This window comes from Acartia tonsa, chromosome 8 (assembly GCF_053477335.1).
Source record: "Acartia tonsa isolate MP-2025a chromosome 8, ASM5347733v1, whole genome shotgun sequence".
NCBI classification, from domain to species: Eukaryota; Metazoa; Arthropoda; class Copepoda; order Calanoida; family Acartiidae; genus Acartia; species Acartia tonsa.
This window is the reverse complement of record NC_137267.1, coordinates 41,574,132-41,600,112: the sequence shown is the minus strand read 5'-3', so window position 1 is coordinate 41,600,112 and position 25,981 is coordinate 41,574,132. Positions and strand designations below refer to the sequence as shown.

General features: G+C 31.8%; 1 protein-coding gene across 1 annotated transcript in view; it reads left to right on the top strand.

Annotated features, from left to right (window-relative positions):
- Positions 1-215: 215 nt before the first annotated feature.
- The window catches only part of LOC145325585 (cuticlin-3), a 39,162-nt gene continuing 13,396 nt past the window's right edge, over positions 216-25,981 (top strand). Inside the window, exons 1-11 of the mRNA XM_080168553.1 lie at positions 216-324; positions 748-831; positions 1,291-1,369; positions 5,034-5,097; positions 6,191-6,265; positions 12,069-12,130; positions 21,443-21,525; positions 23,006-23,156; positions 23,645-23,746; positions 24,987-25,050; positions 25,505-25,702. Of these exons, the coding sequence (XP_080024679.1) occupies positions 309-324; positions 748-831; positions 1,291-1,369; positions 5,034-5,097; positions 6,191-6,265; positions 12,069-12,130; positions 21,443-21,525; positions 23,006-23,156; positions 23,645-23,746; positions 24,987-25,050; positions 25,505-25,702 (978 nt within the window). The 5' untranslated portion in view covers positions 216-308. The remainder of the gene's footprint in view (positions 325-747; positions 832-1,290; positions 1,370-5,033; positions 5,098-6,190; positions 6,266-12,068; positions 12,131-21,442; positions 21,526-23,005; positions 23,157-23,644; positions 23,747-24,986; positions 25,051-25,504; positions 25,703-25,981) is intronic.

Here is a 25,981-nt window from a genome sequence, read left to right as displayed (position 1 = left end):
TCACGGCGGTTTCCCTTATGTACCTAGTCGATTACAGAAACCCTTCCCTCCCCACAGGATTAGGACTCTCACCAGGGTGTTAATTATTAAGAATAAAAAATGCCTTTCCTTATTTTCGATTTATTTCAACAAAAATGGGAGGGGTTTCAGTGCTCGCTAGGCACTTTCAGGAAAGGCATCGTTTTCATCAAATTAAAGTATCAATAATTCAGCCCATCTCATATCCTGTACGTGGGGGTAGTTCTCAAAACTCCAAGCCCTCCCTAAACAAACCCAAGCTGGGGTACTTCCCCCCGAATACAAGAGTTATGCCCAGAGTTAATCGTAAGTATACTTTTTGGCAGGTATTGTCAATTAATCACTAAGTTTGATATTAATATAAGATGACCAACATGATTTCATTTAATTTGTGTAGTCACTAGCGACTACGCCCCTAGAGGCCTCCAGGCACACTTGAGGGAAGAGAGGGGGTAATCGACCCTTTACTTTTTTTGAGGTGGGCTATTTCATTCCAGGGATGATTTCTCTTGGGAGGGTGGTGGTACCCTCCTCTAAAATAGCTTTAAACATTACCAGGACATATGAAAAGCTACATTGTAAAGAAGAACCATAAGGTCTAGAGGTTGGCGAGATCCTAAGATCCTGAAGTTGTTGTAAATGTATTTAAGAAAATAAATTAAATAATAGAAAATTTATTAAAAAGGTTTCAATTATGTGGGACGATTTAACAATAATTATTTTGTTTAGAAATCGAGGCAGAATGTCGAGATGACTTTATGAAGCTTAGAGTTGCCTTCAACGATTCTTTCACAGGCCTCATCTATTCAGCAGGTATTGTAGACAAATCATTTCCATTTGATTTAGCGCAGCTTCTGTACAACTGTCTGTCCTTACATCGGTTAGGTGAATGCAGTAAACGGTAGCACAAGAAAAAGTCCTAAAGTGGGATTTTTCGGATTTACAGCCGTTCGATGGCATTTCTTAGTAGCAAAGCTTCTCTACAAACCACTTTGTCTGGCCGTCAGTCCGTAAAGCTTTAGGGGAAGTGTGCTTTTCTCGGCTGCTTTTACAGAAAGACTGCTGAATTTTTTTGGTGAAAATTCTTATGGCATTTGTGAATCTAATATATATATGCATATATATAGATTGTTTTATCCTTTAGTCTGTCGATCATGCTGTTTAGGATGTAAACTTCATTCTTTTCATTTTTTTTTTGATTTTCATAGATTTTTTGAATATTACCTAATCTTTTTCCTTTGTTATGAGAACTGAAAATCTGCATATTTGCAGGATATACCCATGACCATGACTGTATGTACATCAACGGTACTGGAGAAAATATTTATGAATTCTATATTCAGCTAAACAGGTAGACAACTTTTATTTTAATTTTTTTTATATTTTAACAAGAACAATAATGTCCATAAGTAGCGCAAGTGCAGCATTAAAAAATCATAAAGAGTTACAAAAGAGAGAAAATGATTAAAAAAGAAAAAGACAATGAAATACAATTGATATACATCTCTTATGCTTACAAACAAAGTTACCCATTCTGATTAAACTTATTGGTTTAAAAGTTTGGACACTGGACAAATGAAGGAGACAACCTATTTACAAAACTATGGGTACCGAAATAAGGCTGCAGTTGTCTACAGAAACGTCAAATAAAGTGTACACTTAATCCTTTAATATGCCTTGACCTTTTATTAATGTTTGACAATAAAACCACTTCTAAGGGATAATGTGTCCGAGAAAAAAATTATTATATTTGATACTTAAAATTAGTTTAAACAACAGTAATTAAATATCCTTATAATAAAGTAACAGGATGTGTCTGTTTGTGTGTACCGAAGAATCTCGTTAACCACTGAACCGGTCGGGCTCTCCTTAACAGGGTAGCTTCTCATAGGTCCTGGGAAGTTTTATAATTATTTTGGGGAAGGGTACCACCACCCTCCCAAGAGAAATCACAAAATATCAAATAAAAAAATTAATATTTTTTGAGACTTCAACGCAACATAGAAAAAACCTGACAAAATCTGTTAATATGTATATTATCGTTTAAAATAAAAAAAAACATTTAGAGTGCCACTAGATGCCTCTAGGGGCGTAGCCGCTAGTATTCTTATATAAAATAACAGGATCTCTATGTGTGTGTCTGACTGGATCGAAGGAAAAATGTGATGTGTCCCTTTACTTAATTCCTGTGACTTTTAAGTATAAAGAAATAAAATCTTTAATTACAATAATTATCATTTATTTATTAATTGTCATTTATAGACATTTTTTTGTTTAATCATTATCTTTTTTATCAGCGTAGCTGCTATTTAATTATCCTATTCGGAAATCTTAGAAGATCAGACGAAAATGATATTAAAAATTTAATTCCACTCTTACAAGCTTGTTTCCGTTTTAAAGATGGATATAGTATATATACGTGGGCAGAGAAAAAAAATTGTGGTCAATTTAGGTTGCTATTTCATCTGTAATTTATTGGTCAATTCATTCATTCAATAAGGTAGCATGGGGAAGATCATTATTGGCTACAAGTTTCACTTATTTAGAGAACATGAAAATCTGGTGAAGTAATAACAATTGTATTGTATTAAATCGTTGTTGGGTTAGGCTAAGTTTGTATGAAATGAACCCCGTAAGGTCTAAGCATAATTTTCTCTTAAATCTATCCCCTCGACAAAAATAAGGAAAAACTAATCTATGAATGTCATTTTATACTATAATTTTTTGTAGATTGGGGTGATTTTTTTTCTAAATTTTTTTTTCTCCTCTTATTTTTACAAGATATATTAAGGGAGAATGATAAGGGTTAACTATTTACAATCCATGCCATTGTCCTATCCCCGTTCCCCTATATTTCACTGAGTTTGCAAAATACTTTCCCCGCCGTTTCCCAAGGTTAATCTTTTTAACCCTTTAAACTAAATTAGTTTCCGAGTAAAACGAGTAATTTTTGATCGTCTAAACTTATTGTGTTATTTGTGTAGCATCAAATTTGTACAGTTAGTAAATATATTTAGGGATATAGAAATGAATTAAAATGTATACTGGCCTGCCATTAGAAAATTAGTCAGTGTGTTGGCCTATCATTGTTCATTTGTTATAGGTACTATAAAGAGCATCAAATACAATTACCTTTCAGTGGATTAAAATTATTGGTGGAAAAGTTTAGACAGAGTTGTACAGTTTGTACAACACAATCAAAACTCAACAAATTTCTAACCTCATTGAACATTGTGTACAAATTTTGGAGGTAATTGTATGTGACCCCTTCTGACACTAGAATGCAATTAGCTGCACTTCTGCCAGTGGAACTAAAAAAACCATGGGTGTGGGAAGGTTACAGCTAGAAATTAGCTGCACATCTGCGTTGGGTCTTAAAGAACCAAAGGGTGTGGGAAGGTTACAGCTGAAAATTAGCTGCACTTCTGCCAGTGGAACTAAAACAACCAGGGGGTGTGGGAAGTTTACAGCCAAAAATTATCTGCACTTCTGCCAAAAGGAACTATAAAAACCAGGGGGTGTGGGAAGGTTAAAGCTAAAAGTTAGCTGCACTTCTGCCAAAAGGACTAAAAAAACCAGGGGGTGTGGGAAGGTTACAGCTAAAAATTAGCTGCACTTCTGTGAGTGGATAAAAACAACCAGGGGGTTTGGGAAGGTTACAGCCAAAAATTATCGGCACTTCTGCCAAACGGAAATATAAAAACCAGGGGGTGTGGGAAGGTTAAAGCTAAAAATTAGCTGCATTTCTGCCAGTGGAACTAAAACAACCAGGGGGTGTGGGAAGGTTACAGCTAAAAATTAGCTGCACTTCTGCCAGTGAACTAAAACAACCAGAGGGTGTGGGAAGGTTACAGCTAGAAATTAGCTGCACTTTACCAATGGAACTAAAAGACATAATTTTTTCGTATGGATGAGAACTGGTTCAAATCTAATATTAATTGGTTTCGAATGAATACCAGAAAATAGTATTACAGTATGGCCTTAAAAACCGATTAATATCCGTTGGATTAGAATTGGTTATAAGCTATACTGAAAAATATCGTATTTTAGACAATTTACTACGAATAATAAAAATCTTGATATTAACACCGATTTTGTCAGCCCTCATAATTATTCATTTTACTATCCGAGGAAAGCTGTCTAAATTTAGCTATTTATTACCCAACACCATATTAAAGCAACAATCTTTCAAGCCAAAACATTAAAAAAAATTGAATGAAGGGGGAAAACAATGACGTTTCTTTATTTTAGTAACTTATAGCTATTTATAATGTACTGCATATCCTATCCTATTATATAAAGTAGTACAGTTTTTGTGTCTGTTGTGAAAGATCTTGCTAACCGCTGTACCGCTGTATGTCTCTTTTCAATGTAGTTTTTATTGGTCATGGAAAGGTTAATAACTATTTTTGGAGGGAGAAACACCACCCTCCCAGGTTAATCGCCCATTTTTTGGCTACTATTGAACATAATTGTCATTATTTCAAGACACATTACTCAAACACTGTCAAGATATGTAATGATATTTTGATAATACCTTTAGCGTGAGAACATTTCAATAAAAAATATAAATACCCTTTATAGAACAGGTTTTATGGATGTGTAGTATCAAAGTGTAACAGTATAATCCTAGTATAAAGTAGACTGGCCATTTGCTGTTATACTTGGAATCACTTTAAAACCGTACATGTCTATATGGAGGTCTTCTAAAGGACCTATAAAAATCTCCACTGTAAAAAACAGCTATATAGATCCAGCTGTCTTTCAGCACAAACATTCAGACATGACAGACAAACAAACCGACATCCTGCCTCTTTTATACAATTACTAGCGGTAGCGCTCCTAACATCTTTGTATCTTTAAAGATTAAATAGCCTAAAACCATCCTGGGACCTAGGTGAATCTTCCAAAAATACAAAAATCAATTGATTCAGTAGTTATTGAGATTTTAAGCTTCAGACAAAAAAAACCTTAGTCCTTTATTTAATAGATTTTAACAAATATAATTATTTTAGGTGTGGAACACTGGGAGGCTCAGACCATCATAAGAAACGCGATGTTAAGAATAGAGAACCAACGGTATGCAGTTTTTTTTATTATTGTGTTAATATCCGTCCAAGAATAGTTATTTATCGCATTGTATTATAGAAAGCTTTCTGTGAATATTAAAATGAAAAATTTTAGGATTGAAACCAGTTTTGTTTGCTCCGAAGGGCCGAAATATTAGTTTTTATTTTAATATTCGTAGAAAATTGTTTGTAATACGATGCTTTACATAATTTTTCAGTATGACTGAGAAACGGTTTCAAGGCGATACGGGAAAAAATATCAAAAATTATTATTTATTATTTACAATACAATATAACCCACTTATTAATTATTATTGTTTATTATTTAGAAAAACTACATGTGGAACACTGTGACTATACAATACAACCCACTTATTAATTATTATTATTTATTATCTAGAAAAACTACATGTGGAACACTGTGACTATACAATACAACCCACTTATTAATTATTATTATTTATTATCTAGAAAAACTACATGTGGAACACTGTGACTATACAATACAACCCACTTATTAATTATTATTATTTATTATCTAGAAAAACTACATGTGGAACACTGTGACTATTCAATACAACCCACTTATTAATTATTATTATTTATTATCTAGAAAAACTACATGTGGAACACTGTGACTATACAATACAACCCACTTATTAATTATTATTGTTTATTATTTAGAAAAACTACATGTGGAACACTGTGACTATACAATACAACCCACTTATTAATTATTATTATTTATTATTTAGAAAAACTACATGTGGAACACTGTGACTATACAATACAACCCACTTATTAATTATTATTATTTATTATCTAGAAAAACTACATGTGGAACACTGTGACTATTCAATACAACCCACTTATTAATTATTATTATTTATTATCTAGAAAAACTACATGTGGAACACTGTGACTATACAATACAACCCACTTATTAATTATTATTATTTAGAAAAACTATATGTGGAACACTGTGACTATACAATACAACCCACTTATTAATTATTATTATTTATTATCTAGAAAAACTACATGTGGAACACTGTGACTATACAATACAACCCACTTATTAATTATTATTATTTATTATCTAGAAAAACTACATGTGGAACACTGTGACTATACAATACAACCCACTTATTGAGGAAGAATGGGATGAACATTTTAAGGTAAATTTCATAGATGGATGTGCAAGACAATTTGAGATCATTTTTTTCTTGAAAACTCATTATTAAACATGAAGCGTAAAGTGTTAAAGTCTAGTCAATGTTTTATACTGTATGTCATTCTACAGCCGTTAAAAACTTCATATAAAAGTCATTTTTGGCGAGTAAACAGTTTAATGATAACATTATTTTATTGTGGTCTATCTGTTAATCTGTAACTTCCATTTAATAAAGAATAATGTTTATTTGGTGGTTTCACTCAAAACCCTGCTAGTTCCGGCGGAGGCTCTAACTCTAAAAGATATTAACCTTGTGGGACTTTTCTGGCCTTTAATTACCTTAACCTTATCTAAAATAGTTTGTGGTCCAAATCAGATACTAGGGAAATCGTTCTTTTCTTTAATTGCATCTTTAAAATTGAATATTAATTGTGTGTTCAAACAAGGATTTTTTAGTTCTTGGATCTTACACCAGATTATCGTGTACTCTAATAAAGTGAAACTTGTAGCTAGCTATAAAACTATCCCTCTCCCCTTGACCCCATCCCCCCAACTCCTACTATAGGAACGAACTGGCCAATGAATTAGGTCTTTGCTTGTAACCTAAATTGACGACAGTTTTTCCCTTGTTATGAACCTAGTAATAGTGTCTAACTTTTTATCTTTGTGACGTAACAAAAATCCATCTCTTTTTTAGGGGTTTCCTTTCCCACCTCCCCTCTCATCCTTCGATTTTTGTTACGTCACAAAGATAAAAAGTTAGACACTATTACTAGGTTCCTTGTTATAATAAACGTATATTCTACATCAATTTTTTTAATTCATAAAAATTGCAATAATAGAATTAGGAGAGAAGAACTATAGTGTGACCCCTTTTTCGTAAATCTGACAAAGGAACTCCTCTAGCTGACAAAAAACTTTTCGAAATATATATATAAAGGGTGTTAAAATAAAAACCAATCGCTTCACTTTTTTCAATATAAACCTTACAGTTTTGGTCCAAAACTAATGAAAAATAATACAATTCATGCCCAAGCAATGACAATGAGAAAACAATATTGAATTTTGAATCTACTCACCCTTCCAGAGCACTAGAGATTAAGACCTAGCGCTAGCAGAAAAATTTGCCCTACGCCAAAAGTTCATATTTTATTAAAAGTTTGTCTTTTTAAAAACCAATCGCTAACAATTTGAACCACCAAAAGTACTTCAAATCTTGGAGATAGACCCCATAATGTTTAGAGTTTTTGATGGGGCATGTAAAGACCTTTCTTTAGACACCTTAACAAGGTTTCTAACACAATCTTAGCCAATTTGGCAACAAAAAGAAAGACCTGGCAATCATCAAGAACTAGGAATAGACAGAGCCGTTATGCCTCAAAGTTGGATGGGAATGTCTTTTTTATGTCAAATTGGCATAGATTGAGTTAGAAACCTTGTTAAGATGTCTAAAGAAAGGTCTTTACATGCCACATCAAAAACTCTAAACATTATGGGGTCTATCTCCAAGATTTGAAGTACTTATGATGGTTCAAATTGTGAGCGATCGGTTATTTTTTTAACACCCTTTATATAAAAAAATTTTTCGAGTATATAATTTCTAGAAAGCTAACTTTATATTAAGGAATTCAACAATTCATAGCTAACTTATTAAAGGATTTGTAATATGCTTTACACAATACTAGAAAATAAATTTTAACACGATATAATTTACGTGAGAAAAGCTTTGTCTTAAGAAATGCGACTATTTACAGCTGACTCTTTATATGAACAAAATGAAAAAAATATGCCCTTTCCCTTTCCCATATGTGTACAGTGTATACACAGTACAACGCTAGGTCCTGTTGAAAACGTAACGAACGTACTGTTGTATTGCTATTTGTTGTTATTTTATTTTTATATAATTTATTTCGAGGTAAACATTAAACAAACTATGAATTTATGTATTTTAAATGTTTATAATAGATACCAATTACGAATTAAAGATTATAAATCATGTATATTTGAAGTCCGAGATATTATTTTTTTGTTTTAATAGAAACTCAAGAAAAAAATATGATTTTATTAACTTAAATTCATAAAGGGATTTTTATTATTTTACAACGATAGCAATAGATGAAGCATATTTATTATTAATGCACAGAAAAAACATAGATGTGAAACAACAATATGAAGGCAGTACTTCATGTGATGGACTTGATTCGAGTAAAAGTTGAAAGAACAGCTCTAATTAACTCTAATGAAAAAACTAGAAAACTTCAGTTTAATTCAACCAATCAGATTATGCTCCGATGCGATTCATTTATTGGCTCAATCAGACATTACCTCTCTTTCTTAGTACCTTTATTATTGCAATGACTTTAAAAGACAAAGCATTAAGGAGATTCAGATAAAAAAATATCTTTTCTCGTATTCATTCGAATCCGGTGGATAGGAACCGGTTCTCATCCATACGAAAAAACTATGTCTAGCATCGTATTATATCCAGCTTTCTACGAATATAGAAATGTACAATCATAAGATTAAAACCAGTTTTTTTAACCGGTGCCTCCGGCACCTCGGGGCTAAAAAAATTAGTTTTAATCTCATATTTGTACTTTCTATATCCGCGGAAAGCCGTTTATAATACGATGCGAGAAATAACTATTATTATATTACAAAGGTTTAATTTATCTATCTAAATTATTTGTTAAGAATAGACTCGTACTGTTTTATTATATTTTCTATTAATAAAAGGATCAATGGGTTTAAAAGCATTATATATTATATCAAAAAGTACTTTTATAAATACAAAAACAAGGTTCTTTGACAATTGGTTGTTATAGTAATGTGATTTTAAATGGAATCCAACTGTGTTTATAGCTTCTTATTTATCTAGCACAATAGCTTTTTAAATACAATTAATGTTTTTGTGTAAGATATAAGAATTTGTTTTTTTAAGAAACATAGATTTAATAAAAGAAGTCATAAAAAACTCAATTATGTATTATTTTATAAGTTAGGCTAGCGCAAGGCATATTCCCCATTCATTAAGTTGAGTGTTCAAATGTTTCTAATTAACCTCTAATTTTAATCTATAGAAGGAATAATTTTGTGTATAATGATTTGGGATATATTGTACAATTATTCATCAGCCATTGTCTAATCCCTTTAGATCCATGATTTTTAACATGCTATTTAGAGATCTTAAATGATAAGACAATGGTTGATACATTGATTTACATCCCCAATGATGATATACAAAATTACTCTTTCTGCAAATTACAATTAGTGGTTAAAACGCTTGAAAACTCAACTAAATGAACCAACCAATCAAAATTCAATAAAAGTCCCCAAGATTGTTAAGCCAACAAATAAGAACACGTTATTGTGAGACTGTAGGGACTAGTGTAATAAACAGCCCAATGTCTCCTTTCTCCCTGTATTCTATGTAATTTGTTTTCCATAACAATTGTCCTAATCCTGCTTCCCTAGGCTGTGAAAGGACGCCCGCAGGGATAATTATGTCAAGTTATAAAGGATTTCTTAATTTTTCACATTAGGAAACATTTATTAAATAAAACATCACTTTTGGACCTTTTAGCAGTGAATAGAAAACATCTAAAATATTTTTAGCAAAGAAAATAAAAAAACTGATATTTTTCCATTGTTTTTTTTTACTTTAATTGAGGGAAGGTTAGGGTATATTGAGTACAGGATAGCCCTCAGAGGTCAAAGGCTCGCAGGTTATAGGCATTGAGAAATAATTGCCCATCAAAAATAAGTAGGGCGGTATCTTTGATCACTAGGCACTTTGAAAAAATGCACTTTTTTGCTAGTTTCCAAAAATCCAACAAACGTAAAAACATTCTATTTTTTTCTCAAATCTATGAAAGACTGTACAATAATTTTATTACAATGAAATATAAAAGTCATGTCTAATATTAGTAAACGTAGCTAATATATAATTAGGTATTTACGTTAGACGCTGTTTACATGATTATTTTTCACTAACGGCTACGCCCCTTCTACGATACTTAGCTATGTTGCGTAGGAGTCTCTATACTTAATTTTGTTTATTTTTGTGATTTCTTTTGGGAGGGTGGTGGTACCCTCCCTAAAAATAGTTATAAACCTTCCCAGGACCTATGAGAAGCTACCCTGTTACGGAGAACCCGATCGGTTCAGCGGTTAGCGAGATTCTTCCGTACAAATATACAAACACACAGACAAATAGACATCCTGTTACTTTAGTATAAGGATTGTTAGTTTACATAAACCGCAAAAATATCCCCTAAAAATTCAAATTGTGGTACAGAAAAAGCATATTTTTTTGCCTGTATAATACCTTCTTGTTGTACCATGTGTTATTGAAAATCATTGCTGCGCTTCTTATAATGATAAGTGTACTTGTAGTTTCATCACTAAAAAAGATAAATCTTTTTTATCACTTTTAATTAAATCTTTTGGCCTTGAGTTAAAGGTTTTTTTTAAGTACAAAAATTCAAAAAGTTTAAGAGGATTTTTTAAAATCTTTCTCATCAAAACTTAAAATAAAATAAGCATCAACAAGACGCTTGAAATGAATCAACCTATAATATTCCCAAGCCTAAAGCTATATGTGAATAATATTTCAAACAGTTTTGTACTTTATATTTAACTACTATAAGATTTTAACTTATTACAACATGTAATGTTTGTTGGAAGGAAGGGGACAATGCACTGTCTATTACACTTGTCTTCAAAGCTTTACAATAACCATGTCTCATTCGTTGGCTTGGTAACTTTGGAGACTTTTGTTGAATTTTGATTGGTTGGTTCATTAAGTTGAGTGTCCAAACGTCTCAACCACTAATTGTAATCTACAGAAGTGATAACAGCTTTGGACAGGTTGTCGAACACTGTTTATTTTCAATTTTAGTTTTAAAAAGGAAAAGTAAAAAAATGTTTGTGGTCATTTTTATCTAGTGGCAAATTCTTTTGGGAGGGTGATGGTACCCTCTCCTAAAATATCTTTTAACATTCCCAGGACCTACGGAAAGCTACACTGTAAAGGAGAAACATATAGGTTGGGGAGATCTTCATTATAGACAGAAAACATCCTATTTCTTTTATATAAGGATAAATTGACAATCATTCCTCAAACTGACCTTGAAAAACGTGCAGAAATAATGTTTTTATTAATTCCATGTATTTTTCCATCCAACATGTTATTAAATAATGTTATGTTAACCTTTTTTCTTGCTAATGTTTTGGTTATTTATACGTACTACTATACTTAACAAGGATGAAAATATCTATTAGTAGCGGAGCACAAAACAATTACTTTAAATGAATACATACTTCTTGGGCAAAAGAATGTTTATAAAAAAATCAGATGATTATCACGCATAGCAGCTGAGTAAATCACCATGAAAGGGATATCATCTTCTACATAGTATTCCTAACTGACGAACGCACAAAGTACGCTACCGACCAACCGACAAAAATAGGGTCTGTAGTGAAGCTTCGCTTTTAGAAATATCAGTCTCATGTATATTGCAATTATCCGTCTATATAATTATTTTAATTTTGTAGTATAATGGATTAGATACATAAACACAACTATATATATATCCTATAATATAAAGTAGTAAGGTTTTTTGTTTGTTTGTTCATTAAGATTTCGATAATAACTGCACTAGTTTAGTACTACATTTTAAGGAAGCTTCATATTTGTCTCGATTTGATTTTAGCCTATTAGATTCTTAAATTTTAGTCTTGATATGGTTTTAGACGTTGAAGGTTTAAAATCTAGCAAACTATTAATAAAAATATTTACTTTCTAGGTGACCTGTGAATATGGTTATGATTTCTGGAAAACTGTTACCTTCCCCTTCTTGGAGGTTGAGTAAGTAACTTTTATTTATCTTTTAGTTATTTTAACATTTTAATGCAAATTGTGAGTTAAATATATATAGAGTTTTTAATTGATTTTAATCATGTAAGCTTAATTCAAAGTGACTTGATGAATACAGAAATCTTCCCCCCACACCCTTAATAAGTAATAAATTGAAAATAATGGTAGCTTTATTGTTTTTTTTTTATTACTTTATGTCAGGTTATATTGGCAACTGGGTAGACCCAAAGGGATAGAAACACCCCCCCCCCCCACAGGAGTTAGACCTACGAAAAAACTTCCCACCCCCTAAGATTTCTTTTTAATTTCAATTTATTTCAAAAATAAGGAAAGGAGGGTTTCATTGCTCGAAATGCTCTTTGAGGAAAGAATTTAATGTTTTCAAGAACTTTTACATCTTAACAATTCTTTTAACATTCCTCCCCTTTTATCTACTCTGATTTATATCATAATTTGATTAAAAACAATTAGAATCTCTAAATGTCTAAACTTGACAATGGTTTTTAATTTTTTTTTATTTTTAAAATTTTAAAAATTTTTAATGTTTAATTAAAGTTTTTTTTATTTAATTACTTGAGCATGGTTTTTGTAGGTTTTAATTGTAGATAATTATTAGAAAAAAACTGTTTAAGTATTGAAACTATTAAAAAAGACTGATTTCTTAGTATTCAAAAAACGATGTCTTTTTGATATGAGTTAAAGTCTTTTTTTTATATTTTCAATGTTGTAAAATAAACAAATTGACTATTTGACTAAAATAATTGACTAAAAACATTTTAAATTATTAAAATTTCTAAAAAAAATCTTATTTTTATTTTTAAAAATATTTTTGTGGTAATTAGAGATATTGTTTTCAAAAGTTAAAAAAGTGAAAATAAGATTTTTTTAGATACCATACAATAGACAAATAATCTCTGACTGACAGTATTTTTGGACTTTTTTCAGCGGTTTCTTAATGGAGGATGGGGCGAAGCGGCCTTACAACTAAACCGGCCAGCCGGACATAGGCCGGACAGGTTTTTAGCTGGCAGTATGCTAGTTTGAGAAATATATATTTTTAATTAATCACAATTTTAAAAAGTTATTCAATGATTGGCTCTACTAAATTTTTTTAATGAAAATCGTTGAATGCCTTTTTTATACCTTTAATTTTTATTTATTTAGTTTTTATTGAAGGAATATTTATTTATATTTATATAGATTAGCTTTAATAAATATATTTATCCACTTTATTTCACATTAAATTAGATATTTACATAGACAAAATAATAGCATTGCAGATTAAAATCTCTAATATTTTTGCATTTGCTTAGTTTTCAAAGTGTATTTGCTGCTAAAGTCAATTTCAATGCAAAAATTCAGTATAAGCAATTTAGATAAAGTTATAGATATATGAATTTGGGTTGGAGATTTAAAAAGGACGAAGCGGTTTATAGTTCCTATGTAAAATGACGTCATACAATACAAATTACCAAAGATAGGCCAATATACAAACTACATTACCAATGGCAGTACAGTATGCATTTCAATTGACCAATGGTAGGCCAGTATGACGTAATTTTTATATAGGCACTATAAAAAGCTTAAAAAGGACAATTAAGCCCATAAATATCACACAACAGTAAATTTTCGGCAGGTATTGTCCTATAATTGCAAGCAAGATAAAAATTAATTAAATTTTTTTTTGTAAAAAGAATTGATAGGGTATACGAACGTAGGTCAGTGTTAGAGTAGCTTCGCTTTTTGTGTACCTTCTAAAAGCCAGACAATAATAAAAAGTATCTTAAAATTAAATCCTTCATCTTTAATCATCAAATACATGTCTAATTGGTGGGTTGGTCATTCTAGCTATCTAGCTACCACCAAGATACCTAGCCAGATAGATAGTTAGCCAGGATAGATAATTCTGAGATCATATTATCAAATCAATTATAATCTATCTTTGTGAAGTTGTAGTAGAGATAAAAATTGTCATGTTATAACATTCCTGCGGATGTAGGATATGATAGAATAACAGTTTGATTACAGCCTGAGCCAGCTATGTACTGTGCTGTCATTCCACTGTGACAGAAGATTTTTAGTAATTTTATTTTATTCTTGAGAATGTGTCTTTGCTTCTTATCTATAATATGTAGTATGTTTTTACGATACAGACAATATTACATATTAGCAGAAAGCGAGGGGACATTTTACTGGTACCCAAAGTTTTCTGAATCAGTTTCTACATTTGATGGCCCAAAACTTGGGTAATTCTATTAAATCTGCATTAGTTCTTTCACACTAGCCGTGTCTTAACTTTTAAACCAATAATTTTAATCTATAGGAGGGGTGATTTTTTTTTTTTATTATTGGGATGGATAACTTTGGTTAATATGTTGTTCAGGCTAACCAGTGTAATATTGTCTGAATAGTATAACTCCCCTCTATTCTTTCTATACCTTTCCTTTCCAGAAAAATGGGAAGCAGCTTATAGTGCCTAATAAAAATAACAATACAAATGACCAATGATAGGCCAGTATACATTTTACCATTGGGTAATTACAGTTAAAACTGGCCTTTTAAAAGCCAATTGTTTGTGTATCGTCATTTTTGTATTATGCACTATGAGCTACATTATATTTTGTTGAGGGAAAACAAGTTGATAAAAGTTATTTCCAAAAAGGCTTCGAGACCGATTAATATCCGCAGGATAAGAGTTGGTTCTCAGCCATACTAAAAATTATGTATTTCTTCGTATTACAGACAATTTTCGACGAATATCAAAAACTAAAATCATGAAATTAATACCAGTTCAAGACCGGACCTTCTGCCCTGCTGGTCTAACAAAACTGGTTTTATTTTTTTTTATTGTTTTCATTTTAATATCTGCGCAAAGCTGTCTATAAAACGAAGCGCATAATTTTTTTTATTGGCCTACAAAACTATTTATTTATGACTTTTATTTTAAAACTCGTGAAAAGTTGTCTATAATACTATACGATACATGATTTTTAAGAATGGCTCCAAACCGATTATAATTCAGTGGATATTAATCGGTTTGGAAGTCATACTGGAAAATACAAGATAACGCAAAATATTACTTAATTTTAATTGCCAAGTTTATTTGTCTCTTAAGTATTATAATCAGGGAGAAAGGAGACATTGGGCTGTTTATTATAATAGTCCCCAAAGTTTTATGTTAACGTTTTCTTATTCGTTGGCTTAAAAACTTTGGGGACTTTTGTTGAATTCTGATTAGTTTGTTCATTAAGTTGAGTGTCCAAACGTTTCAACCACAAATTGTAATCTACAGAAAGGGTAGTTTCGTATATCATCATTTATCGGCCAATGTCTTATCCCTTTATAAGTTCTTGCCTTTTCTATCTGCATGTTATTGAAAAGACGAATTCATAAATTATTTTCTCGTATTCATTTGAATCCGGTGGATAGGAACCGGTTCTCATCCATACGAAAAAACTATGTCTAGCATCGTATTATATCCAGCTTTCTACGAATATAAAAATGTACAATCATAAGATTAAAACCAGTTTTTTAGCCCGTACCTTCGGCACCTCGGGGCTAAAAAAACTGGTTTTAATCTTATAATTGTACATTCTATATCCGCGGAAAGCCGTTTATAATACGATGCGAGAAATAACTATTATTTTTCTTTCTTTATCTTTGCAATCAATGAATTCGTCTTTAAGGAAGTATTATTTCTTTTTAGGTTTGCATTTTTTACTTTTTATTAAACAATAGCGTGTAATATTATGTTTTACTGGTTATTTCAAAACAAGGTATTGGATCATAATGGATATATTGACAAGGGAAAATTTGTCGTCAATTTAACTTGCTAATATGGACCTTATTTATTGGTCAGTTCGTTCATGCAGTAGGAATGGAGGGAATAAGGTAAAACGGGTGAATACAAAAGAAGTAAAGCACATTGCTATAAGATAAAAAAAGGTCCCAAAGGCAAGGTATTTTTCTGAGTCATACATCTATATTAACATATATTCTTAAAACCTAACCAAAAGGAAAATTAAGTTTAAGTAAGCCATGCAACCGTTGGAAGTTATTTTATTTTTTATATTTAATTATATTAATATTCACAGTACACAAATATTAAAAAGACAATCTATTAAAACTTAGTATTTATATCCCCCCCCTCTCTCTCTCTCTCTCTCTCTCTTTCTCTCTCTCTCTCTCTCTCTCTCTCTCTCTCTCTCTCTCTCTCCCTCTCTCTCTCTTTCTCTCTCTCTCTCCATCTATCTCTCTCTCACTCTTTCTCTTTCTCTCCCTGTCTTTTAAAGTGACATGATACTGTTTTAATTATATTTAAATTTTATGTTTATCAACTTTAATTATATGCTTTCGTGTATTTTTGTAAAAAAAAAAAATCCAAAAAATCCGTCTATTTTTGGACAAGTATGATTCTTACATAGGCTACTGGACTTTTATAAAATAGTAGAATACCAAGAAAAAACAAGTTTTTGATCTTAAATTTTCAAGTTTTTAATGACCAAAATTGGTAATTATTGGTACTCAAAGTTTTATAAACACTTTATCTCATTAATTGGTTAAAAACTTTGGGTAATTTTATTGAATATTGATTGTTGGGTTCGAACTAAATAGTAGTGCCTTAAATCTTTTCTACCAATGCAATGATTTGAATCTATAAATAACGGTTAATTTTGTTTATCAATTAAAAATTGTCTTATCCCAAGAGATCATCTGAAGATGGTAAAGTTAGATTTTTAAAATTCAGCTTTGATTTTTTTTATAGGAAAATATCATTAAAATTTTTTTGGCATATATTTATAGAGTAGCTTCACTGAAAACAGTCCGACAACAGTCATAAAAAAACTTACTAATAAATAATAATATCATGAACTGTCTCTTATTTGTCAAATTAAAATAAACTCTTTTGTAGCAAAGCTTTTTAAAAGCGAAGCTTTTCTATAATTAGGGTCGGTCCGTCCGTCCGTCCGTCCGTACGTCCGTCCGTCCGTCCGTCCGAGATAGTTAGCTTTTATTCGTTAATTTAAGCATGTTAGAATTGTCCTATCGATTTCAAACTTTGCATGGTGATTTCTGTAGTAGTTAGGTACGATTTAGAAAGCGTAGCAACTCTATAATCATTACCAAAATGTCCGTACGTCCATTTTAAACATGTTGATTTCTTTAATTTTTTAAATAGCTTTTTTCGTTAATTTAGGCATGTTAGAATTGTCCTATCGATTTCAAATTTTGCATGGTAATTCCTGTAATAGTTAGGTACGATTTAGAAAGCGTAGCAACTCTATAATCATTACCAGAATGTCCGTACGTCCATTTTAAACATGTTGATTTTTCTACTTTTTTAACAACAAATTTTTATATGATCTAATTATCCGTTTGATCTGATATTTGGTATATTGATTCCTGGGACAACAAAGAACAATATTTTAAGCAAAGCAACTCTATAATCAAGCCCTAAAGATGTAAGTATGTCCATAAACATTATCCTGTATGAGGCAGTTTTTTAACAAATTTACTTACAATTTTGCTTCGAATCTTATACTTATATATTCTGATTATTCAGTTCAGACACTATACAAGTATTAATGTCCGTTTGTCCTACCGTTTCAGTGCTTCGCTTTTATGGATGTTGTCATCCTTGTTTATAATTCTTATATGTAATCAAGTCTTTCCAGTTAATACAAATTCATGGTCTGATTTTTTAACACTTCACAACGTACTTTTAAAACTTGCTTACAATCTTGAGCTACTGGGTATCTGTCATCTTGATTGGTTGGTACAAACTTTTCAACCAATAATTTTAAACTACAAAAGGGGTAATTTTGTTTATCATAATTGGTGATGTATATCAATTTATCGCCCATTCTTTTATCCATCATTTAATTTTCTGGAAAAAAAAGCATTTTTAAAAATTATTATTATTAAGTTAAATACAATTAAATTTATGTACTCCTTTTTTTCAACTTGCATTTTTAAAAATAATTACTTAAATAACTCTTTATGAAAGACATAAAAATTATAAATGTTATCCAAGATTTGAAATATTATTTAATGCTTTGACTGTAGTTTTTATAGCCCCTAGTAAACTCTGTATAAAGTTTACCTGTTGTTTTTTGCACTTATATAAGTTATTTTGTCACATTTACCTCAAAAATGACACAATTAAGTAAGCAATTTGCTTCAGCTTTGATAATTTTATTTCATGCATAGTTTCTACTCCGGTTAATTTCCGTTGGATTATAACCGGTTTTTAGACGTAGTGAAAAATCATATTTTGTATTGTAGGTCCAGGCCTCTTGCTCTAAGGGGCCAAAAAACTGAAATTCATCTGACGATTTTTCATTTTATCATCCGCGGAAAATTGTCCATAATACTTTGAGATAAATAACTATTCCCTATTTCTTAAAATTTGATAAATGAAGAAAGTCTTGAATATAATTTTTTATGATTTAAACACAATTTACCAACTCGAGAGTAAATTAAAGCAAAAAGTTACTACACAAGTTATTGCGACTACGTTTCTAGATCAACAAGATTTTTTGGCGACTATTGTGCAGTAATTTTTAGTATGATTTCTTTTGGATTAGATAAAAAAATACCCCTTCTTTACATTATAACTAGTGGTTTAAATGTTTAGACACTCAACTTATGAATGAATCAATCAAAAATCACAAAAGCCCCCAAAGTTGTTGAGCCAACGAAAGAAACCGTTATTAGAAAACTTTGTGGACTAGTGTATAAACTGTCAAGAATATGTTTTGGATAAATTTAAATACAGACATTGTGCTTTTTTACTATTAAGACTCCTGTACAAATATCCTAAATACTTTTTTTTCGACCATGTTTTTGACCTTGTTTTCAGAATAAATTAATGTTTATATGCAAGATTAGCTTACAATCAAACTGAAATTATATCTTTCGTAAATAGCAAACACAAAAAAGACTGCTATTTAAATATTTAAATTAACTTCTAAATGTTTCTTCTTGGGGAACAGAGGATTGTCTGTTTTTATGTTCCTTAAAATCTCTAAAACTTCTAGAATAAATCTATGTTAATTTATAAATTATGCAACCTTTCTTATTTTCTTCGTAGAGGTTTTTGGCTGTTTTGTTACAAACATTATTTATATTACATCTAATGCATACTAAAAAAGGATAGATTTTCAGCAGTTTTAATCATGTTTAATTATGAATCGTTTGTGTCTTTTAATTTATTCTTGTTATTTCATGGTTAAAAATACAAAAAAAAGTAATAAATAATAAAAATTTCCAAATAAATGTCCCTTTCTCTGTGCTCGTGTACTTTTAGAACTATAAAAATTGTAATGATTCCAACAAAAAACTAAATTGGGTTAAAGGTTTATAGGAGCTTATTCGAGACCTGAGGTGGATTCTTTAAATACTTTTTGGGTCACTGCCTCAATAAAATAAGTGAGGCTCACTAAAAATCCTCCAAAATCATATTAAAAATCTACAAAAAATTAAACAAAATCTTATGTCAATAACCATTTTATGACTTTATTTTTGTAGATTTTTTATTCGATTTTGGAAGATTTTTCACAAAATTTTTAGCAAACCTCACTAATTTTAGTGAGGCATTGAGCCCAAAAGTTTTTTAAGAATCCACCTCTGGATGGATTTATTCCTACAATTTAAGAAATTTCTAATTGGTTATGCAAATTGAAAATAGGAGGAGGGATATTTTAAATCAAGCGTCCATTGCCTTACCCCTGCGAGGATCACAAAACCAAATATGACCTAACCTAACGTGAATTAAAAAAATAAACAACAAATGAAAAACTATCACATTTCCCCTCTTTTATACAAATTTATTTAAAAAATAAAGGGAGGCGTGGTTTTAATTTCGAGAACAGGATATACATTTGTTCATCTATGTTTGTTATGCTTCGCTACTTATGGATGTTCTTACCCTTATTTATACGTCTATATTCCTAATGTTATGATTGTTTGTCTAATTGTAACGCATAAATAATTAAAATAAATAACAAGCATAAAAAGTTCCATCCAAATGCTTCAAAGCTATCAGAATGCCTTGGCACCTTATAAATACCTAATAATATATTTTATATTTATCTTATACATATTAACGAGAAGCCATTACTCAAATCATGTTGATTCAAATCCTATAGAATTTCTTAGGCTAGAGGGTTATAAAGGAACTATTTTGAATTAAACATGACAAAATTTAGTAATGACGATAATAACATTATTATTTATAGAGTAGCTGCGTTCATGACACAAAAAGTTTGTCTATGGTTACAGACTGTAATTAATTTTAAGCAGCGCAGATACATTACAACTATGTTATGTCTGTCTTTCAAACTATACGTCAGTATGTATTTTTAGCGTAGCTACTCAATAAGTAGGGTGTGTTCGTATACGACAACAATTTCCAGTCGTCAAATGCAGTAATTGTATGTCTATCTATGGAATATATAATAAACAAATCTTATTCAATACTTTTAATATATCCTAATATATCAACAAATAAATTGACAGTAATTATGTCAATATATTAGATTATTTCATACATTAATTAATAATTTGTGGGTTTTAATTAAAATTATTGTACTTAATAACTTTGTTTGAATTGAAATTGTATCACACCTATTCTAACATTACAATTAATACGTTAGTTTGTCCATCTGTGACTAAAGATCGCCGGCAAAAAATCTACCAACTTTCTAAAGATTCTTTCCAAAAGCATGTCTTTTTTATTAAAAAAGTGTGAAACTTGTTTTTGCTGCGCTGCTAATTTTAGATAACAATAGAAGTTCTATAAGTCTTCTTTATTGGTTGGTTGGTTTGTTGTTCTTTTAGTAATGCGTTTGACGCGTATTTAGTGTGATCGTTAAATTTTTTTCCTATTTCCATGAATATCAGAATATAATAAAAAAAAATTCGCTAATTTAATCTAATTTTGTGAATTTAAAAAAAATAGTAAAGCGAGTTTTCTAAAGTTTAATATCACTCAAACGTTGCATGATTAAAATTACTAAATAATCTTTTCCTTTTCTCTTTATTTAATCTTTCTCACTTTCTTTTTGCATGAAGTTCACAATATTCATATTAAACAAATGTGATAAAAGGTTTTTTTTTAACATAAATTTACAAAGTTCTATAAAAAAAATCAAGGAATAGACAATGGAAGATAAATCAGTCATCCACCAAATATATTAACTACAATTTTTTGGGAAAGGTTTTTTTTATCCTCCATTGCTCTATCTCTGAAATACCCCCCCCCTCCTTCTTAAAAAATGTGATTATTGAGCCTTGTATTAGGACGAATACAGCTGACCCTGTCGTGTTTACCCTCACCCCACCAGAGTGTCATATGGAGATCAAGAATGGTTATGGCACCTCAGGTTAGTTGGGTAGATAGATAGATAGATAGACGAATACAGCTGACCCTGTCGTATTTACCCTCACCCCACCAGAGTGTCATATGGAGATCAAGAATGGTTATGGCACCTCAGGTTAGTTGGTTAGATAGATAGGGTTATAGATAGCTTGATAGATAGATAAGTAGATCAACAAATTTTTAAAAACCCTTTATTTGTATACTAGTAGCTGCGCCCCTGGCATCTACCTACAGACTATGTTATGGAAAGGTAGAACAGAAAATAGACTAAGCCTTAAAACTAAAAATATAACAGTTCAAAGCGACCTATATGAAGCTTCCCTGAAATGGAGGACTCAATCGGTTTAGTAGTTATGAAAATCTACAGACAATCTTTATATTTACTTCATACATTATGAGAATAGATAGATATATAGCGGATAAATAAACTAATACGATCAATCTATCTAACTATCTATCTGCCAGGCACCCGTGTCCCGTATATCTGGCCCAGTGCACGTGGGAGACCCCATCACCCTGCTCATCTATCTATCTATCTATCCATCTATCTAGGTACCCGTATATCTGAACCAGTGCACGTGGGAGACCCCATCACCCTGCTCATCTATCTATCTATCTATCCATCTATCTAGGTACCCGTATATCTGAACCAGTGCACGTGGGAGACCCCATCACCCTGCTCATCTATCTATCCATCTATCTAGGTACCCGTATATCTGAACCAGTGCACGTGGGAGACCCCATCACCCTGCTCATCTATCTATCTATCTATCCATCTATCTAGGTACCCGTATATCTGAACCAGTGCACGTGGGAGACCCCATCACCCTGCTCATCTATCTATATAACTATCCATCTATCTAGGTACCCGTATATCTGGACCAGTGTAGGTGGGAGACCCCACCACCCTGCTCATCTATCTATCTTTATAGGCACCCGTATATCTGGACCATTGCACGTGGGAGACCCCATCACACTGCTCATCAATCTATCTATCTAGGTACCCGTATATCTGGCCCAGTGCACGTGGGAGACCCCATCACCCTGCTCATCTATCTATCTATCTAGGTACCCGTATATCTGGACCAGTGCATGTGGGAGACCCCATCACCCTGCTCATCTATCTGTATATCTATCTAGGCACCCGTATATCTGGACCAGTGCATGTGGGAGACCCCATCACCCTGCTCATCAATCTGTATATCTATCTAGGCACCCGTATATCTGGACCAGTGCATGTGGGAGACCCCATCACCCTGCTCATCTATCTATCTATCTAGGCACCCGTATATCTGGACCAGTGCATGTGGGAGACCCCATCACCCTGCTCATCTATCTATCTATCTAGGCACCCGTATATCTGGACCAGTGCATGTGGGAGACCCCATCACCCTGCTCATCAATCTATCTATCTAGGTACCCGTATATCTGGACCAGTGCATGTGGGAGACCCCATCACCCTGCTCATCTATCTATCTATCTAGGTACCCGTATATCTGGACCAGTGCATGTGGGAGACCCCATCACCCTGCTCATCTACATGCGGTCAGCCTGGGATGGTTTCGACATCCTGGTGAACGATTGTGTCGCACATAATGGAGCAAACAAGAAGATACAACTTATTGATCATAATGGGTAAGATACATTTCCAGGGATGGGATAATGAACGATATTTTAATCTTCTATTTAATTTGTAATTAATATTTTTACTTTAGGTATCTTTTTATAATGATACTAATAAAATTACTTTCTGTATGCTCATTAATACAACTTTCATCAATAATTTAAGCTGTTTATCACATTTAGCAGCTAAAAAAACAAGTCTTCCACATTTCCTTGCTAATGATAGCTGACTCACACTTTTAACTGTAAGTTATAAGGTAGTTTCACTACTAATATAAAGATCTTATGATAAAGTAAAAGTATTGAGGGGACACGAGCTATATGTAACTCTAATCTGAGCTGACTTTTGATTGACTCTTTGAATATCAGCCAATAGAGTCGGAAATATAAACACAGCTAAGTCGCTACAAAATTGCAGACTAAAAAGGTCCCCACAATTTGGGCCAGGTAGATGTCTGAGTTATACATCTATCCTTATACATTTATTAATATTATTTTAGATGCCCTGTAGATGAAAAGCTGATAGCCAAATTCCAAGGCACATGGAACAAACAGGATACCATGTACGAGACTGTTGTATTTGCCCATATGAAGACATTCAGGTAACATTTTATGTCTTGCTATCTCAATTTTATCTATCTAGTAGGGTTGGGCCGGATATCCGGTCTGGCCGGATATACGGCCATTTTCAATATCCGACCGGATACCGGATATTAAAACTATCCGGTTTCATGATATCCGGCTGATTTTTGACACGCCGGATATCCGGTTATCCGGTAAATTGCCGGATATCGAACGTTGGCCAGATATCCGGCCCAACCCTACTATCTAGCTGTCTATTCAAACTCTTTTTATCTTACTACATGTTTTATATAAACGTACGGACTTTCTGGCAAAGATTAAAAAATTGCGTACAGATATTGTCAAAGAATCAATAAATATGATTATTTTACTTTTTATCATCTAATGGTTTGAATTTTACATTCTGTCCTAAAGAAGTAAGCTAAAGTATTTTGCAGCTGGCTTAAATAACGATAACCCCCATGAAACCCTTTACCATATCCACTCCCCTCCTACTGAATAAATAAACTTACCAATTAATAAGGACCATTGTAGCAACCACAATTGACGACAAATATATCGACGTATCTATATTTATTTGTAGATTGCTGAAAATATATTTTCATTAATCTTTTTTATTTCTTTCAATATATTTTATCTATTTTAGATTTAACTCCTGACCTTTACATATAATTTGATGTGCGAATGTGCCATAATCTAATCTATCTATATATTTTAGATTTAATGGAACTTCCGCCATATATATAGATTGTGATGTGCCACTAATCTAATCTATCTATCTATTTTAGATTTACTGGAACTCTCGCCCTATATATATAGAATGTGATGTGCAAATGTGCCACTAATCTAATCTATCTATCTATTTTAGATTTACTGGAACTCCCGCCCTTTACATATAATAAGATGTACGAATGTGCCACTAATCTAATCTATCTATCTATTTTATATTTATACTGGAACTCCCGCCCTATATATGGAATGTGATGTGCGAATGTGCCACTAATTTAATCTATCTATCTATTTTAGATTTACTGGAACTCCTGCCCTATACATAGAATGTGATGTGCGAATGTGCCTCTAATCTAATATATCTATCTATTTTAGATTTACTGGAACTCCCGCCCTATATATAGAGTGTGATGTACGAATGTGCTATAAATCTAATCTATCTATCTATTTTAGATTTACTGGAACTCCTGCCCTATATATAGAATGTGATGTGCGAATGTGCCACTAATCTAATCTATCTATATATTCTAGATTTACTGGAACTCCCGCCCTGTACATAGAATGTGATGTGCGAATGTGCCACGGAAAATGCCCGGTAAACAATGGCTATTTATCGCATCGTATTATAGACAACTTTCCGCGGATATTAATGAAATAATAAGATAAAGACCAGTTTTGTTAGGCCCTAAAGTCGGCCTCACAAAACTGGTATTGATGTAATTATTTTTCATTTTCTAATTTGTGGAAAATTGTAATGCGATACTGATTTTTCAAAATTTCTTATAACCGGTTCTAATCATAATTGGCTTCGACGCCATACTGGAAATATTTATGTTTTACTAATTTTTCAAATTTATACCAACAAGTAAAAATTGTAAAATAATTTGTGTCTAAACAAGAAAGCATAATAATAAGGTGAGCGTATCCACCCTCCTTAATATTGCCATGGGGGTGAATAAACTACCCTTTCTGCACGCATTTGTTCATATGCAAGTAGAAGAATTTTATTTATTTTATTTTGACGATTTGCTCTATTTAAACTGTTTTAGACGCAACCTTGTAACTGGCGCGACGCCGGCCTTGTGAGAAAGCGTCGGTCTCTTGCGAACTCAACCATCGACCTCCTGGACGACAACTACGTGATTGAAGACACCGAGAACGAGCTGAGTGACTTTGGCGGGGCAGAGAACGATGAAAATTCTACGGCTAAATTTTCCGAGTCTTTAAGCCTGTTTCAGTCATTACAGGTGATTTTTTAATATTATTTTGTAATGAAACTACTGTAAAATGTATGTTTTTCTGTCCTGGTTGGTCATTCAACTAATGTGTATATATTTTTATTATTAAAGCTCGTCAAACAAGGTAGATTTCCCTAATCGTGTTTTTGAATTTTAAATCCCGGGAAAGATTTTTCGTAAACAAGGATGACAACATCCATAAAGCGAAGCACTGAAACGGTAGGACAAACGGACATTAACACTTGTATAGTCCGGACATTACTTGTATAGTGTCAGAACTAAATAATC